Genomic DNA, 17,782 nt, shown 5'->3' with positions numbered 1-17,782 from the left:
AGAGGATCATGATGGATTTGGCCTTCCTGACTTCCAGGGCTACTATTGGGCGTCCCAGCTGAGGGTCTTGTTTGAGCACATGAGGGAGGATCAGAGGACTTATTGGACATTCCTGGAAGACCTAGAGGTGCATCCTGGGAAGGTGAGGGATTTCCTGTGGTCTCCACAAAAGGATTTCCCATCGAACCTGAAAACCCACCCGACCCTAAGGGTTTTGTGAGCGATATGGCGGAGAGGGAAGGCAACTGCTGCTCTGTCTTCATGGCCTTTGCCCTGGACCACGGTGTGGGGCCCGCTGATGGGCCTTGAGAGGCCTTGATAGGCAGAATTTTAAGCACTCCCAACAATGGTCGGATGGGGGACTGGAGCGTGCGGGCCAGCTTTTCCGCTAGGGCCGCTTTAGAAGGCTTGAGGAGCTGAAGGAGGATATGCCTCAGGTAAAAAATTCCAATATTTATTATACAAGACTAAAGGGGATATTTACAGCCCCCAAATGGGAGGACCGACTGTCCAGGGATCTCGCAACCTTTGACAAGGTGCTAAATTTGGCAACGAGTAGGAAAGGGATGGTATCACAATTATATGGAGTGCGTATCATGGCTGACCTGGGAAGGAGGCAGACATTTAAGGAGATTTGGGAAGAGCTGGCAGACAGGGCAATATCGGGGGAAGAATGGGATCGGATATACAAGTTTTTCATGGGAACTTGTTCACGGCCATTATTGCACGTAACTTCAAAATCCTTCAGGGTTGGTACACAGACCCCCTCAGACTCTTGAAGATGTTCCCAGAGACCTCTCCTAGATGCCTCAGAGCTTGAGGTCAGGTGGCGTCCTTTACTCCTATGCGGTGGAGATGTCCAAAGGTGCAGTTGTTCTGGGCGGAGGTCCTGAGCTGATCAAAGATGTAACTGTGAAAAGCTAGAACAGGACCTCTTCAGATGCTTCTGAGTCTCCCGGCCACTGATAGATTAGAATTCAGACTAACTAGACTTGGAGAGGCAATGGTGAGAGCCGCTAGGATAGCCAGTGCTCAGAGATGGGAAGGAGAACACCTCCCGAAGTAAGTGGACTGGGAAAAAAACTCCAGGACATAATGATCCTGGCGAAATTGACCTCCATAATAAATGACAGTCTTTGTACGTATTGTGAGAAACCTGAAGGTGTCCCACCCGCTAGTCCCCTGGGATCTGTCATCCGGGTGACCTGGACATGGCCCTCGCTTTTGGATCCAGTTCCTGGGGGTGGACCAGTGCGGGAGGATCCCCTACATTGGGGGCGGAGGGGTCCTTGGGGAGTGGAAGTGGGACACCGGAAGGTGAGACGCGGTATCTGCTTCTCTGTACCAGCTTTACCCCAGGATAGGATACGTAGGGACTCACCCCTCTCCCCCACCGTCCCCCCTTCCGACATACACTTTCTCACAGACAACTCACTGTGAGGGAAAACGGACTAACACCCGAGCCGTATACCTGGCATGTCCCACTACAATGGTCAGGCAATTACTGATCATTACACACACCTGACTTCATCACACTTCCCCACACGGGTAAAAGTCAGAGCACGAAAGCACACTCTCAGCAAGGCAAAGCACACAAGGAAGTAGCAGTTCCAAGGTGGTAGTTTAATATAAGGCGGAAGACGGCAAGGCCGAAGAGGATTTACAAGGAGGGAAGTACCCTTGACCTTTTCACTGAAAAACCGCATCGATCTTGAGCCTTCGAGAATAGGAAACGTAAGACCTGTAATTAAAGCTGAAGAATCCTGCATTGTGTGTCGGGGGTACCCGGGGCTCTCCTGCGTCGATAGTCAAGGCAGGGAGAATTGTTTGCCGCTGTGGTACTGTCCGTGGCTCCTACAACAAAGCAGAACTAGTGAAGTCAGCACAGCCGTTAAGTTGGGGAGACTGATACCAGACCTGTCTGTGTGGAAACCAAGATTGCAAAGAGCAGCATTGTATAAAGAAGATTATTAAGACCGCAGATGAGTGGATTAACTTTGAAGCTAAGATATGATACTGTAGACAGTGGTCCGGCATCACAGGGGTTCCCATTCGAAAGTCTCTATTAGGTATCCAACCGAAAGGGTGCGAACGTTAAAAGAAAGAGAATTGTAAAACTAAATGGTCCTGCAATGAGTCAAGCCCAAACCCTGTGCCCATTCGAAAGTCTCCAATACTTGATGTAAAATTGACATCGGTCCGAGCCTGGCTGAGGGAGAATAATTGTGTTCAAGGTATCTGAGCTCAGCAGAGGGGGATCCGGGGTGAACCCTGAGTCTCCCCAAAAAGAAATGACGAACATTGTGTGTGAAAGGTGAAAGACAGGGTCAAGCCCGGAATAGGGAAGCCTGTGCAGAACTCTATGCTAAAAGGATCTGAGCCCGGCTGAGGGGGATCCGGGGTGAATAGTGACTCACCTGATGTGAATACTTGTGAAAACCTAGAAGGGAAAAGAACTTGTTGTTTATTTGGTTGCATCAGGCTCTTTGAGTCAAAAGACTTTGAGAAGCAAGGAGACTTATGCTCTGAAGGCCCTGATGCTGTTGAGTGAACTTTAACCTTGTGCTAAAAAAAGAAGGCTGTGCTACGCTCGAGTGAACTGCCTTATCCTGTGCTCAAAAACATGGGGAAAGGAGGCTGATGGCCTGAAAACCTGACATATCATTTGTAACACTTCTTTCTTTTTCATAACATTATTTCCCACACTATTTGTATTTCGAATTAAGGATTGGCAATAGGTTTTTTAGTATATGCCCTTTTATTTTGACAAAACATCGCTAGGTCTTGCTTTATTATTTGATGGGTGTAGCTTGCTCCCATGTGTAGATTTAGGTTTAGCTAGGCGTTTATCATACCCGTTTTGAAGTTCAATACACACCCTTGAACTGTGGTCACTTGTGTCTGTCTTACTGTTGATGCCACGCCTTCCTTACAGTATCAGGAGGAATGGAGCCACCTGATTGCCAGATGGGAAGAGGAAGGGAAAGGGAATTGAAAGGTAGGCTGAGGTTCAATAGCAAACAGGAAGCAATCCTGAGAGAAAAGCGAGGAGTGGCGACAGGAGGGAGGGGCGGCCATTGACAGGGTTTGATGAGGGCAAGTCCTGATAGTGATGAGTACTGTGGGGTCGGGAGAATGAGATTGGGAACGGGGGATGGATTGGAAGCCCAGGGTCATTGGAGTTTCTTGAGAGCCCAAGGGTGGGCTGGGGTCCTGTGTAACTCTGTTTGACACAAAGATGGAAAACTAATGTGTGGTGTATCTCTGAAGGTTAAGTGGACTGTGCGCATTATAGCCAGCTGTTAGGCAAGAATTGATGTAGTAACCCTGTGGGAGACTACACAACCCTTGTCCTCTTGGTATTCGGCAACCCACCTTTTGGTAAAGCCTGTATTACACAAGTTGGTAGTGTGACTGAGCAGCCAGGCTTATCTAAGAGGGGTAAATGTGAGCTGTAGCAATGAAATCCACCAATACAAGTAGCCAAGTAACACTTACACTCAAGGTTTCTGTTATAAATAGTTACTTATGTATTTAACATCAGTTGTTAAATAAGCATTCTTTAAGAAGGGGCAATATGTGCAACTATCAAATATACTTCAAAGTACTTTTCCAGAATCAACGCAAAGCTAGAAGATACTCTTTAGAGATGCTTCTTATACATTTCCTACACCCTGAGGAGACTTACTAACTAGGACAGTAATGGCATTTATATATCATTAGTACACTTTGGAGGGTCTGAGGTTTGTAGAAAGGAAAGGTTAAGGGAAGGAAAAAGATTAAAGAGGTTCTCAGAGCATGTGAGCACTTAAATCTTACAATGAAGCCTGGATAAGAACCTTTCCCAGCAGTAATAGTTAATAATCAAGTTATCACCTATGAGGGGACAGTAAGTATCAAAGTGAAATGGACTAGAAGAGTCTGCAGGGAGCCACAACAGCCAAAGTCAATTGGAGCACAGTCCATGGCGCCGAGGCACTTCTTAGATAACAGTCACAAAGTTAGAGTGTTTGTTGACGAAAAATCACTGTAGGTCACAAGCTGTTTACACTTGTGAAGGGTAGAGCTGAAATACACTCTAGAAAGGGAGCTACTGCAGTTCTCAACTGAGAAGAGCATAGCTAAGGACACTCGGGTAAGTACCCAATTCAGACAAGGTACCCTTGGTTAAAGGAAGAGTGGTCTAGCTGGCCTCTGTCTGGTTGCAGTAATGCAGAACCTGGGTTCCTGGGACCTCAGTCGTGGGGACAAGAGGGAGGATGTCTGGAGGATTCCTGTGGCAGCAATTCAGAGGTCGGCGGCAGCTACAGGCTCTTTTCAGATCAGCAGCATTTAGCGGTTTCAATCCTCGGTAAACAGCACCATGGCGGATCTTGGATACCGGTTGAGCTTCCTTCACTCCTTGAGTCCTGCACGCTGGTGAGGGGACTCGAGCTCTGGTCGTCCTGCTTCTGGAGGGTCCTGGGGAGACTCCTGGATCTTCTGGCCGGATCACAGACGTTGCACTAGACTACAGATTTCCGGACCCCTGGCACTTGGTTCCTGCAGCTGCACAGAAGTACAGCCAGTTGGGGAAGATGGTCCAGTGGGGTTTGTCTCTGGGTTAATTGGTCCCACTAACCCAAGGGAAGAAGTCTTCCCTTCCGGAGCTTGTCTTATTGATTAGGAAAAGGAGTTTCAGGTCAGCAGCAGTGCTTCACCGGGTAATTCAAAGGTCCAGGAGGAATACAGCAAGCTTCGTTCACGGGTTTCTTCATCGGGTTGTTCTGCCCAGTGGTCGACTGTCATCAGTCCCAAAACCCTCACATTTTAAGCCAGCCAATCAGGACTGGGTGCATTCAGGCATTCCTAAAGACAAAGGACAGGAGCGTTTCGGGCCCCTCCCTCACTTCCTGTCCTTCCAGACACACTGGAGCCAGAGGCGGGTTTCAGTACTGAAGCCTGCCAAAGGCAAAACGAACAAAGGGCTCAAACCTGGCTTGGCACGCAGAGTAAAACCCAAGAAAGACCTCACAAACAGAAAATTGCAAAAAAATGAAGACCAGGGCCATTCTGACAAAATGGTCACCCATGGGTGCTATACTGCAGCTGAGGATTCAGCCTGTGGTAGAAATGCACAATGGTAGGAAATTTAAACTAATGCTACTAGCCATTTAAAGTAGTGAGGGTAACATAAAAAAGGCTACATGAGTTGGTAGGATAAGGGGCTACTAAGTAACCGCCCAGCACTCCATATAAGATGGTGTGTGCTGGGCTTACAAAGAGACAAGGGAAGTAAAGTCAATTTCACTTTTATCATTCTTGGGAACAGTAGTTCACACAAGAAAAGGTATTAAAACATTTTGGCAAATCATTTGGATTTCTGTGACACTGCACTGAAGGTGCTGTGTGTCACCATACAAAAAGTAGATGCCTATGAAGTTTGTCATACTCCAAAAACAAAGGAAACACATAATCCAAATCAGGTCAAAACACACAAGACAGTGATAAAAAGGGCTCACTTACTCCAGGATTAAAATTAAAAAGTCTTACATTCTTGCAAAAGAGCTGAGGGTCTCTAAGGTTGAAGGGAATTAGCACAGAAATGGGAATTCTCCCTAACACTTGTCCCCCAACCCCCCAGACTAAGGGACAGGAGGATTTTATCCACTCTTGGATGAATCTCCTAATCCAGTCGGTCATACTTTCTGGAGAGACCAGCATTTTGGCGATTACATCCTGATCTGTGTATTGTGGTGAAATCAAACCCTTGGAGGCTGATTTAACAATTTTGAATGTGCCCCCTTTCTTCTGCATTAACTATCTCAAGGGTGTGTGGTCTGTCTGAATAACACAAGTAGAACCTAAACTTCCTCAAAGACCACACAATGGCAAAACTTTCACGTTCAGTAGTTGCCCACCTTGTCTCACGGTCCTTCAGTTTCCTACTGATGAAGCAGATGGGGTGTTCCCTGCCTTTCTCATTGAGTTGACTCAAAACTGCACCTATCCCTGTGTTAGAAGCATCTGTCTGTACAATGAAGGATTGTTTGTAGTCAGGAAGACTGGAGCTTGACAAAGGGCTTTCTTCAGTCATTCGAAAGCCTTGGTGCACTCCTCATTCCACCTGACAGTTTTACTCCTTCAATTGTCTCATCTGAGGGTTGTCCCCTGAGATCAGGGAGAGGCCCACCTCTCCTCCTCTTGATCAAAGGCTAGAAGAAAGGTTCCTACTTCTGGTTTGGAAACATAAGCCTTCAGACGGTTAGTGTGATAGACCCTAGGGGCCTCCTTGGGATTAAGGGTCCAATCCATTTGGCCTGTAAGGCCCTCTACCTTGTAGGTACCAAGGCCAAAATGAAGCTGGTCTGGAGTAAACTCCACCATGTTGACCTTCTGCAGAGCCTGATCTGCTATCCGTTTATCTGAAGCTTCTGTCATCATTAATGCCATCCTCTTCCTGAGGCCTAGCACATAGTCAGTGACTCTCACTGGCTGTAAGGAAGGAGCACTCTCCAACCCTTCCTTGATCAGGGCCAAAGGGCCTCTGACTGGATGAACATAGAAAGTTCAAAGGGGCTGAACCCAACCCCTGCATGAGGGACTTCTCTATAAGCAGTAGTAGGTCCCGCTTTCATCTAAGGGGTTCCTCCAAAGCACCTATCATGCTCTACATAGTTCTGTTAAGCCTCTCCACCAACCCATTGATTTGGGGTTTGGGGGTGCTAGGCTGTTGAGAACTTGTAAGTCACTCCACAGTTTTTCTCCATGGTTTGCATGTAGTGGGACATAAAATTGGATCCCCTGTCAGAGATGACTTCCTTAGGAAAACCTACCCTGGTAAAGATACCAAGGAGGGCCTTAGCCACTGCGTGAGCAGTAACAGCCCTCCTAGGTATTGCTTCAGGTTACCCGGTAGCATGGTCTACCACAACCAATATAAATCGGTTGCCTGAAGAAGTTGGAGGGTCTAGGGGACCAACCATGTCAATCCTGTAAAGGATTCTAAATGGGAGTCACACACCAGACCAGGACTCTTGCCCCTAGCCTACGATGCAGCGCACAATTAAAAAACTCTTAATTTATTTTACTAATGATTCAGATTGAGATGGCACCAACCAGTCTCGCACCCCCTTTTACAAATACCCCAGGTCAAAATGAACCATGAACCAGGCCGGTGGGTGGTAATACAATATTTATTTATTTTAAATTCAAAGAAAATCACGCAAATTTAATATTGGGCAGCAATCACCAATGGGGTGATAATTACAAGGTAAAATGATGAAATACACATAGTTTGACCTTCTACTATAACATACCCAAAGTACAAATGAATGGGAGCAATTGTACTGTTTGGGTAAATAGCACCGGAATTAAGATTTCCCCCTGCAATGCTCCCTCAAACCCCTATTAATTTTGAGTGGATAGAAAGGAGCAGCAAGGAGTCAGGAATACTATGCAGCAAACAGAATTAAAATCTGACCGTCCCCCACAAAGTGGGATGTAAAATCAGATTTTTAAAACTTTGCAATTGCATAAAATAGCACTCGGAATTACTAAATATTTAATTTATATGTGCAGTTAAATGAATGAAGTAAATATGAGTTTTAACAGTATCGGGGATGTAAGAACTCTGGCAACTATAAGGCAAGGTACCAACAACGGGCATACAGTTCAAAATTCAACTTTGATGTGACAACGCAGTGCAGCCAAATCACACGCATAGAAATTGCATTTGTTAATTTACACAGGTTTAAATGTCAAAACGGTTTGAAAAACGGGTGAAATAGACCAAATCGGAATGCGGTTTTTATGCTGAATGACAGATGCACATCACAGGGATAATATGCAAGTGAACGAGTGACTCTAAATGGAAGACTGGATGATATTTTTAATGGGAAAGGAAATTTGGGTTTAAAAATAAAAGCTGTTGACAGAGAAAATCGGTTTAAAAAGGACAGGACAAGTTTACAGGAACTATATTTTAGGGGCTAGAAAAGAGACGCCGCCCGTGACACAGGTTACTTTGCAAGTGTAACCCCTTTGCGCCGTGTGGGTCTTTATGTGGGAATGAATTAGTTTAATCAAAATAGTACTAAGGCCTTACACAAGACAGAAATTAGTGGATGAATGGCGCTAACACTTAGAGGTCAAGGACAGGATGCACAGAGGTTTCTGACAGTTTTAAGGATTTCTGCTAAGGCAGTTATGGGATGGAATCTAATACAAGGTACAAAGCAAGTGTGGATGTTGGGGAAGGGAAATACTCCCAACAAGCACTTGAATGGGGTATTTTGGACAGCGCACCGGGTTTCTGGACAGCAAGGCAATATCTGGTGACTGGTCACAGCGGCAAGCTCTCCCAGAAGAAAACCGCTGGGCAAAGGTCTGGTCACGGCACATCGGCACCTGAGCTGGATAGAGCGGGTGGCAGGGCACGCAGGCAGCACTGGATATCCCAATGAGCATTCAGCCACCTTTGCCCTTTCTCCCTGAGTTATTGGGATTTTTAGTGTTTTTTTTTCCTGGATCAATGGTCCTGCCTGGACAGGGTCATCTATGCTCTGGCCTGGCAGTGGAATCTGGAATCTTGCAGAATTCATATGGAATGTCTGGATACACATGTGCTGGAAAATTCAGAAGAGAGAGTCGTTTGTCTCTCTGAGTCTCCCCCTTTTATAAGGCGGGTGACATCACAGGATTTACCATGGGGGCAGGCCTTTGGCTTGACATGCCTCTAACAACTGGATTGGTCGGGGTTTACTGTTACCTGCTTCCTGTCAACCGGTTGGGCTTCAAGGACATGACATCAGTTTTATGGTGTGAGCTTAAATTGCCCATGGCCTGCCACAGTCACCTTTGCCAAAAATCAGTTATTACATAAATTGCACATTTTTACAGTTGGCATTTTTGAAAATCACATAGGCAAAGAAACATTTCATACATAGCATGTTGTTCTGACTCCCAAGTCTGTACTTTGTCATTTCTCCCTCCTAATAATCTTTTGCACTTTTCAGTGGGAAATATTTCACCTAAAATTCTACAATTTTACATATGTGTACCTATTGTCACAGAGCATGTTTACATTACATTTTAAAGTTGCACCAAGTATACTTTTACCACGATATACATTTTTCTGCCGTATATGTCTCCTATATGCTAGGGAAAGCCACAATATCTTGTTTTAATGCCACAAAAAATACATTTCAACTGTTAAACTTTTGCATTCCTGTGTTTCCTGGTTGCAAAAATAGAAATCTTAAAGTTTATTAATTCATAAGTCTTTTGCCCCAAATGGCCAGCATTGTCTTCCAAATAAGGGAATTTTTTTTCAACCCACAGCCAACTGTCAGGCACTAGCCCTGTATACCATGGATTTGTCTTTGAAGCTCCCCAGTTTAAGTTGAGGGGAGGTGCTGCTTAAAAAGTCACACCTAGTGTCTCAGAAATCCATTTTACCCGGCTGAAGCACTGCCACAGAGTCTGATGTGGGCGTGAAATGCTTCACACCTGCCTATTCATAGGCCCCAGACACTGGTACACTTGGGGGAATATAGATCCTGTAGTCAGTCCTTTGAAGCCAGGGCCTAAAAACCTGTCCTGCTGGTTTCAGAGTAACTTTATTTCTTTTTTTTCTTTCCTCAACCAGAAAGCAAGACTGTTGGCATTAAACATCCTATATATGTTTTAACACAAACCCCATCACATTTCTATGCAAGGACAGGGCCTTCATTTAACATTTCACTTTTAAACAGGTATTTTCTTGTTTAAAAAGCACCAATTTACACGTGGTTAATTTTTCCTTTGCAGTCACTTTGAAATGCTGTTTTCCTGGTATCTTTATTCTGAGCATTTCCATGGCCATAGTCAATTTCTACTACACAGGAATCTGTTCAAAGCAAGGGACCAATGAAACTGACATGACCAAAGAGAGAGAACGCTTCCTATGAAGGGTTTATCCGTGTCATTTTGTTGTAAAGGTAAAGCATTTTCCTTACGGCTTGAAGTGAAGTCCTTTGTTATTTCACAGATCTTGCCTGACACAGCCTGTCATTCAATGAGAACTGCCCCCTTTTTGCTGGAGCACAACCAGAATACGGAGGGACCTAGCTGGGTCTCACTGGATCAGAACTGTGTACTGTTGAACAGATGAAAATGAGCATCAGGGCACAGTCGTTTTAAAAGGCAGAATATTTTCTTTCTCAGTGAAAGGGTTTTGAGCTAGCAGCATAGCAGAGCTGCCTTTGAATTCCTTTCTTTGGTGCAATTGGAGAAAATACTGGCAGCAATTTACAGGGTGTTCTGTGTTTCATCTTGCTCCATGTGTGACTGGTAAAACGGCGCAGCCATCATTTTGGAGACTGCAAAACACAGTTTTTAAGGCAAGGCGATGGTGCTCAGCAGAGCCAGCACAACCATTCTGCTGGTGACTGCTCAGATGTAGTTTAGTGATGTAGGAGTGTTCTGCCGGGCTGGTCAATGTACCCCACAATCCCCACCCTCTCAGAAGGGACGCCCACCACAGGGAGGGACACTAAATGTGCCACATTCCTGAATCCACTCTTGCCAGAAGTCTGACAAGTGTGGCAGCTCTTACAGCATTTCTCTACATCAGCCCCCATCTTGGGCCAGTAGAAGTACAGAGATAACCTCTCTTTGGTCCTCTTGAAACTCAAGTGGCCAGTCAGAGGAATCTCATGTGCCAATTGTAAGAACTTCTGTCTCACCTCCTAAGGCACTACCAGTCTCCTGGGGTAGATTCAGTAGGTTCAGGTAGAGGAGGGCATCCTCCCAGTAAAGCCTGTGCTTCCCTGGCTCCTGCCCTTCCAGCTGGGGAGTCCTTCTAGAGAGGGACACTCTTTGTCCTTTGCTGAAGTCTGCCCTAGAGAGTCCACTTTCTGCAAGTAAAGTCTGCAGGTCAAGATGGTCTCTATGATCTACATCTCCAATGCAGGTAAGGTTTTATTCCAGTTATTTGTCACCAGTAACTGTCTCTATAGAGTTTGGTTGGTCCTCCCACTCAGCCTCAGCTGGGGAAGGGGTCACTGAGGTGACCTGGGACAGTCCTCTCGGGGATGTCCTTGTCCTATGAACAGGTTTAGTTTGAGACCTTTTTTTCACCTAGAGACCTTGGATTTCTCCTTTGTCTCTTGCTTTCTCTTGTAAATAGAAGTGTGGCCGCCTTGTGGGATGGAGGTATTGAAATCACCTCAACCTCAAACTGAGAGTCTCTCAAAGTTGCCTCTCTGGCCAATCTTGTTTGCTCCTGCTTCCTTCTGCTGGGAGGCCTGTGGGTACCAGATACAACGGCAAGGGTTTTCAGATAATTTCCCAACAGGACTATCCCTGGCACTTCATTCTGCACACTAACAGGACTTCTAACAGTCACATTATTGCACTGGATGAGAGCTGGCAGAATAGGAGCCATTTGGATAGGGCCACCTGCAAGTTTAGTGGGACCTTTGGGTGCCTAAGCCACATCCTCGGGTTTGAAAAAACATTCATCTAACACTGTAATGCTTGCCCCAGTGTCTCTGATGGCAGGAGTCTCCTGTCCATTTACAAGAACACTGACCTTCTAATACTCTTTGGTGTTATCTCGTATGGAGTTGTACACATCCACATTCTGTTATTCCCACAGGCCCAGGGACACTAACACTGGCTTGAACTCCAATGGGGTCTTCAGACAGTAATTGAAAGTGTGCACTTGCCATTTGTGCTTCTACCTCAGGGATGAAGGCCAAGGAGGCAGTGTGGATCCCTGAAGGTTTAACCTTGCATCTGGGATCCCCCTTTCACATGATCTACAGACCCACATACAAAACATTTCCCAAATGTACTCTGGTATGGGGTCTTCTGTTGACCTCCCCCCGGTTTGGCACCACAGGTTTCAGTAGACCTCCCATGTTTCCCATGGAATTTACCCTTGCTATGTTTGTGGCTCTCTATTGGATGGTTGGAATTAGAATTCTCTTTTCCTTCTTTCTTGTGCTGCTTCCCCTCGTCCTTCTTGTGAGTTGCCCCATGATCCTTGAGTGGCCCTGTTGGCTACCCACAAGTCAGCAGCCTATGCTAGCCTTTTGGGATCTATCTCTCTTGAGTCATCCAAATGTTGTCTCAGCTCAGGAGAGCAGGCATCACAAATAGATTCTACTCTGTACCCCTTAACCCAACGCTCTTAGTTTTTCAAACATTCACATACCAGGTAGCCCAAGTGGTAGTATCAGTCTTTTTGAGGGTCCTAAACCTCTTAATGTACTGGGAAGGAGTTTTCCCGAATCTGGCTATTAATGCCAGCTTTACAGATTCATAATCCTTTCTCTCAAAGGCACCCAACTCCTATACAGCATCACAGCCATTCAGGGGGAGCCTAGACATGAGGCATGGAATTTAATCATTTCCACTGATTCCTTGAAGACCACAGGTGTATTCAAACGTACCCAGCCAGTCTGCTCGGGGATCTGCATTGAGCTCTGTTTTATTTAATTGCTATATAACATCTTTGACCATTATCATCCAGGCTCATGGAATGTCCTCTATGTATGTGGATGATAGTGAGGTTGTCCTCCAACCGGAGGATGGCCTGGTTGTGATTGCAGAGGCCTTTCATCAGTGCATGGAGGATGTTCATTAATCGATGAACCTCAACCGGTTGCTAAAGCGGAGGTGGCCCCGTAACCATAGAGACCCATTGATTTTTGTCAGAAAGGAAGTTAAAAATTATCCATCTACTCAGTTCAGAGTTTGACGTGAGGCACTGGTGAAGGCCGTTTTTCTAGCCTGCAGGTGCATAATCTGGGCCCTGCTGTTCCTTTTTCATTTACCTGCAGACTCTGCATAAGCTGCTTTATTAGTTCTGCTTTTCCCACAAAGTTCAGTTAGTAAATTACTTATCGCAAGTCCTTTAGACTACTGTAATGCTACTTGTCTAGCATGCCCCGAGTGGACTATACTAAAGCTGCAGAATGCAGCAGCCTGGGCCCTTCTAAAATGAGATGTATGCAACATGTTTCACCAGCCCAAAACATGTTTCTTTGGATGCTGTTTGTAGAAATAATTAGGTTAAAGACTGTTATTATAATACGGTCCGATGTACCTGCAAGGCACCCTTTTCTGTGAAAGAGGTTTAGACAGAACCTGCCATTAATATAATTATGATCTATATCTAGATGTACATGGAATGATGTGTATGTGTGTTTATGTGGAAGGCACTGCTATTTGTTATGTTAAAGGTTATTTTACTGTGCACTGTTGCCACCTGCATGGTCTCTTGGCACTCTTTATGAAATGGTCTCTTACCTCCCATCGGCACAGGCGCTATAGTGAATAACAAAGACAAGTCAAAACAGTAGAGGTGGGCAGTGGGCATACATAGAAACTCAGGGAGAGCTTTAATCCTGCAACCTGCCTCTTGTTAGACCTTTGAGGTACTTCTAAGAAACATGAAAACTGTGTTGCACAATTATAAGCCAACAATCTAATTTGGCCAGTTACACATGTGTAGGTTATGTCCCTGGAAATGAGCGAAAGCTGTATCTTTTGCACAGAACATGCAGATCTATTTTTAGATCCCTTATACCAAATGTATATTACCTAATTCAATGAGAGCCATAATGCTTGGCAAAAGTAAACATCTGTTATCTGTGTATAGTGGCAATATGTCCCCTAGCTGTTGGCCTGCTCTCTCCAGATAATCAGTTGTCTAAACAGATGTTGCTCTCATTCTTTTCCAGGCAGGTAAATAGTGCACTTCTTGGAACACACATACTCAATATGTGGTGCGGCTATATACTTGTGCATATAAGTTAAACTTCAGGTTTACATAAACCAATTCCATGTCATTTGGAAACATTCATCACTTCTACCCTACATAAAGAGTATTCGTCATACCTAAACAATTTTAGTACCTAACCGTTGCATAGGGTTTGTTTTGTGTTTTCATGCATAGTTGTGGTGATTTTTTTCCCTTCTGTTTCCCATTGTCTTTTTAGATAAACACCCAACTCTACAGCATTAAAGAGAAGCAGCAACTTGCTGACCTCATCAACACGATGCTAGCATACAACCTCACCTATCACCAGGAGCGTTCTCCAGATGGACAATACCTGTACAAACTTGATCCGTACGTATACGTTTTTTCTTTCAAACTTCATTTACATATAGAGACATGCCAATTTAGCATCAGTAGCAATAAACCAACAGTTGGGTCCAAGCACATTGTTCACTCATGCATCAAAGGGACCCTCAACAATTCCACCAAAATCGGAGATTGCTCCCATGGCTTTTCCATCTGGCCACCAAAGCAGGCACTAGTAACAAACTAAGCTGGATGGAGTTAATCAACTCTAGTTAGATTGTGTGTACCTTGGCTGCCGTGCAGAGTTGCGGTGCAGGGTTTTATTGCTGCTTTGTTTCTGCCAGGCTGTCAATAAAATAGTTGCCAGTTCCCTTTCACAAGTATGCCTTGTCTTGCGAGATGCTACCTTAGACTAGAAGGTGTGAGATGGTCACTTCAGGAAGACTACGGGATGTGTCTCCTAGAGACTCTGGGTGTGGTGTCCGCCACCTGCACCATGCTGGCCTCCGAGGTGTTATATGGGCGATCCAGCCAGGGACTCCACCGCATCTGTCGTCTTATATGTGCATTATGCATGTGGAAGGGGGAGAAATATTTGACTAGGAAGCCTGGCTCGAAAGGCCTTTACCCAAGGGATTTGTTGAGCAGTATGATGCATCAAACAGAAAACAAATGCCATTGAATAACAAGTGTGCAAACTAGATTGCGAAGCATCCCCACAGTGGCAGGGGGACCTTGCAGCCTGAATTGTAAAACAGGAAAGCCTACATCCGCTGGACTATGTGTGTGAGAGAGAGAGAGGGTGGCGGAGAGGGGGAGAGAGAGAGGAAAAAAAAAGAAACAAAAAAGGGGAGGAGATGAGCAGGGGTGCATTAGGAGAAAACGGAGCATCAAGAGTGAGAACAATGAAAGACTGAGGAGGGGAAGAGGGAACACAGCTCAAAGAGGAAAACAGTGTGTTTGGGAGGTGAGGGAAGTGAACACTAGGGGCATGGCAGGGTAGTGGAGTTTTATGAAAGAACTTTGCTTGAAGAGTATGTTGGAGCTGGTGAAACAGGTGGCAGTGTAAGGGTCAAATATAAGTGATACAGTGGTGTTGCCCAGCAGCAGAGAGAGTCCAGGTTGACCAACGCAGCATCCTGATGAATTCTGTGCCAGCCAAAGAGCTGGACCAAGGGAGAAGTGCTTGCCAGAATTATAAAATCTCAGTGACCGCTCTAGAAAGAAATCTAAAAACACTGCACTACAGGCCAAAAGGCAATGGACATCCAAGTAACGGTGTAGAAACGCTGTCACTTGTTATTTTTATCAAAATCCATAACCAGCAAAAACATTCTTGCCTCTTATAACCCTTAGTACTTCGAAAGTAGTAAAAACTCTGTTGTTGTCTACTCCAAGTAGACCTATGGTCCAATTTGCTTTTAATTATATTTTGTGAGGAGGCCTCCTAGGGAGGAGACCCTCCTTCCCTTTTAACCTGCTGTGACTGCCCCTGTTAAGAAAGTGAGGCAGAAGCCTCGGTGGACTGTGACCTGGTGGAAAAGTACAGACCAGCACCTTCTAATTCGGGATTCTTGTCTGCTTGCTCCACATTGGAGTGCTTGATAGTTCAGGCCTCCGCTGTGATGGTTAAGACTGTTACCTTTCCTTCCTTGCTCCTGGACAGAGACAGCAAGTGGTTTGATGCTTGGGACCATAACGATTTCGCCTCAGGCAGCCTGATCCTTATAATGCCACTTGATCTCTGGCTAAATACCCCCTCACCGTGGGGCTCATGAACTTTGAGACAGATCATCTCTTTCTGACTCAGGACATTAAGGTTGGGTCTGCTTCCTTGGTGGAAGATGGAGAGGAGGCTGCACTTCAGATGCTTTTAACAGGCCTTTACACAGAAGATAATGTTGCCTGTGTAATGGGCACTGGGTCTGTTATTCGCAGGCATTTCTGGCTGGGGACTTTGGGATGTGCCCTGGATAGTTGAGCCAAATTGCAACAACCTCTTTTGGACGAAGGCCTGTCATATGTTAGCACCCATTCTGCCCTCTGGGGTAAGGAAGCAACATATGAGATACCATGACAGGCTAGTATTCCCCTTATATTAGCAAACTAGCTTAGGCCTGGCAAGGTACTGTTAGTAGAACATATTGCCTGGATGCTATTAAATGAGTAATGTGCTATGCGCTTAAAGAGCAGTGTAACAAGATGTATTTAGAAGGGCATTATAGTGCCTTGAATAGCAGGAACCACTAAAAATGGTAGGCACCTGAATTAACCTGTATTTGCTTTTATTTGCAAAACAACTGCTCAAGTGATGTGTGTGTTGAGGGTACTTTTTCACTTATGAATGAATGATTTGTACATACATAGTTGGTTCTTCATAGAATTATATAGCTTGCAGATTGAACTATCAAGAGGTACTAGCTACTTTGTTTTATTTCCCCATAAAAAAGATTAGAACAGCAAGTCCTCTATGGATGCACTGTGCAAAGGGCCTTGCTAGGGCTGGGCGATATATCGGGTCTGTACACATTTTTACATATAATACAATTTTGTATTTACCTTTTGATATCTGCACAGCTGTGTGTATTCTCAAACCAGAAAAGGCACCCTGTTTTTGCACTTTATTTTGATCAGTGTCTTATAAATAAAGGTGTTTGCGATATCTCGCATGTAGTTGGAGGCTTACAACTGAGCATTTAACGCATATAAACAATATTGAGATATATATCGGATATCGCCATTCAGCCCAAAATTAGAGAGATGAATTTTGGTCCATACTGCCCAGCCCTAGGTCTTGCACTTGTACATACAATCATTTGGCTGTGCTATGATAACATGATGACAGCACTAGACGCCAGAGTTTGGTATTTATAAAGCAAAGAGATATTTGCTTTGGGGCAGCCTAACCCAGAAACATTATACTCAACACAGATAACGTAGCCTTAGACATGTTGGGCACTTTTTGCTGCAGATTGATAACCAGACAGACAATGCAAGCATTTTGCATGTGACCGATGTGTCACCGGGCATTGAAATGTGTTTACTCCAGCGAAACTACTAATTAGCTTGTTGGTACACATCCCACCTTAGGACAGGACCTTAACATCCCTGCGACATAGATCTGCATCAGACCCAGGAAGACTGTCCATCAAATGACATTCAAGTATAATAATTAGTGGGTTTCCATTTAGAATGTATATACATGCCATGCAAGCCTTTGGGGGGGGGGTGCTGGCTGATCCGATGGGACAAGCTGAGGAGCTGCTTTCAGATGGTCCTGTCACAACTGACAGGCCACAGCCACAGGGGATGCCCTGCCTTACTTAGAAAGCAGGCATCCTATAAATGACTTTGCTGGGGAATATCTTTTCTTAAAATTGTGCTCTTGCTGGTTCTTACATTTTTTAGATGGATGATTGATTAATTTAACAATGTGTTTTCATTATTGCATTTCACTCTTGCAAAGAGAGGTTATTAGATATGCTTTTGTCTAGTTTGAGTTTGAATACCTAGCATTTGCAGTTTTTTCTTTTTACTTGGTGTTGATTAGCTTTTTGAAGAAAGTGATTTCTTGCAGCCCCTGCTCATGAATGTCATTTGATAGAAATGTTGCCTATACCATGTGACTTGATTGGTTGGTGATTCATTAGAGAGCAAAGAGAGGGATATTGTTTTTTGTAAAATAAAAAAGCATTCTTTTTTACAACAGTAGTCATTTTTGACTCA

General features: G+C 44.8%; 1 protein-coding gene across 2 annotated transcripts in view; it reads left to right on the top strand.

Annotated features, from left to right (window-relative positions):
- CHTF18 (chromosome transmission fidelity factor 18) overlaps nt 1-17,782 on the top strand; it is a 1,093,968-nt gene that overhangs the window by 563,852 nt on the left and 512,334 nt on the right. For both annotated transcript variants that reach the window (XM_069647269.1, XM_069647267.1), the window contains exon 18: nt 13,971-14,101. In XM_069647269.1, coding sequence (XP_069503370.1) covers nt 13,971-14,101 — 131 coding nt within the window. The remainder of the gene's footprint in view (nt 1-13,970; nt 14,102-17,782) is intronic.

Source organism: Ambystoma mexicanum, chromosome 2q (assembly GCF_040938575.1).
Source record: "Ambystoma mexicanum isolate Mex_15411 chromosome 2q, UKY_AmexF1_1, whole genome shotgun sequence".
Taxonomy (NCBI): Eukaryota; Metazoa; Chordata; class Amphibia; order Caudata; family Ambystomatidae; genus Ambystoma; species Ambystoma mexicanum.
The sequence above is the reverse complement of the archived record's forward strand: the minus strand, read 5'-3'. Positions and strand labels throughout refer to the sequence as shown.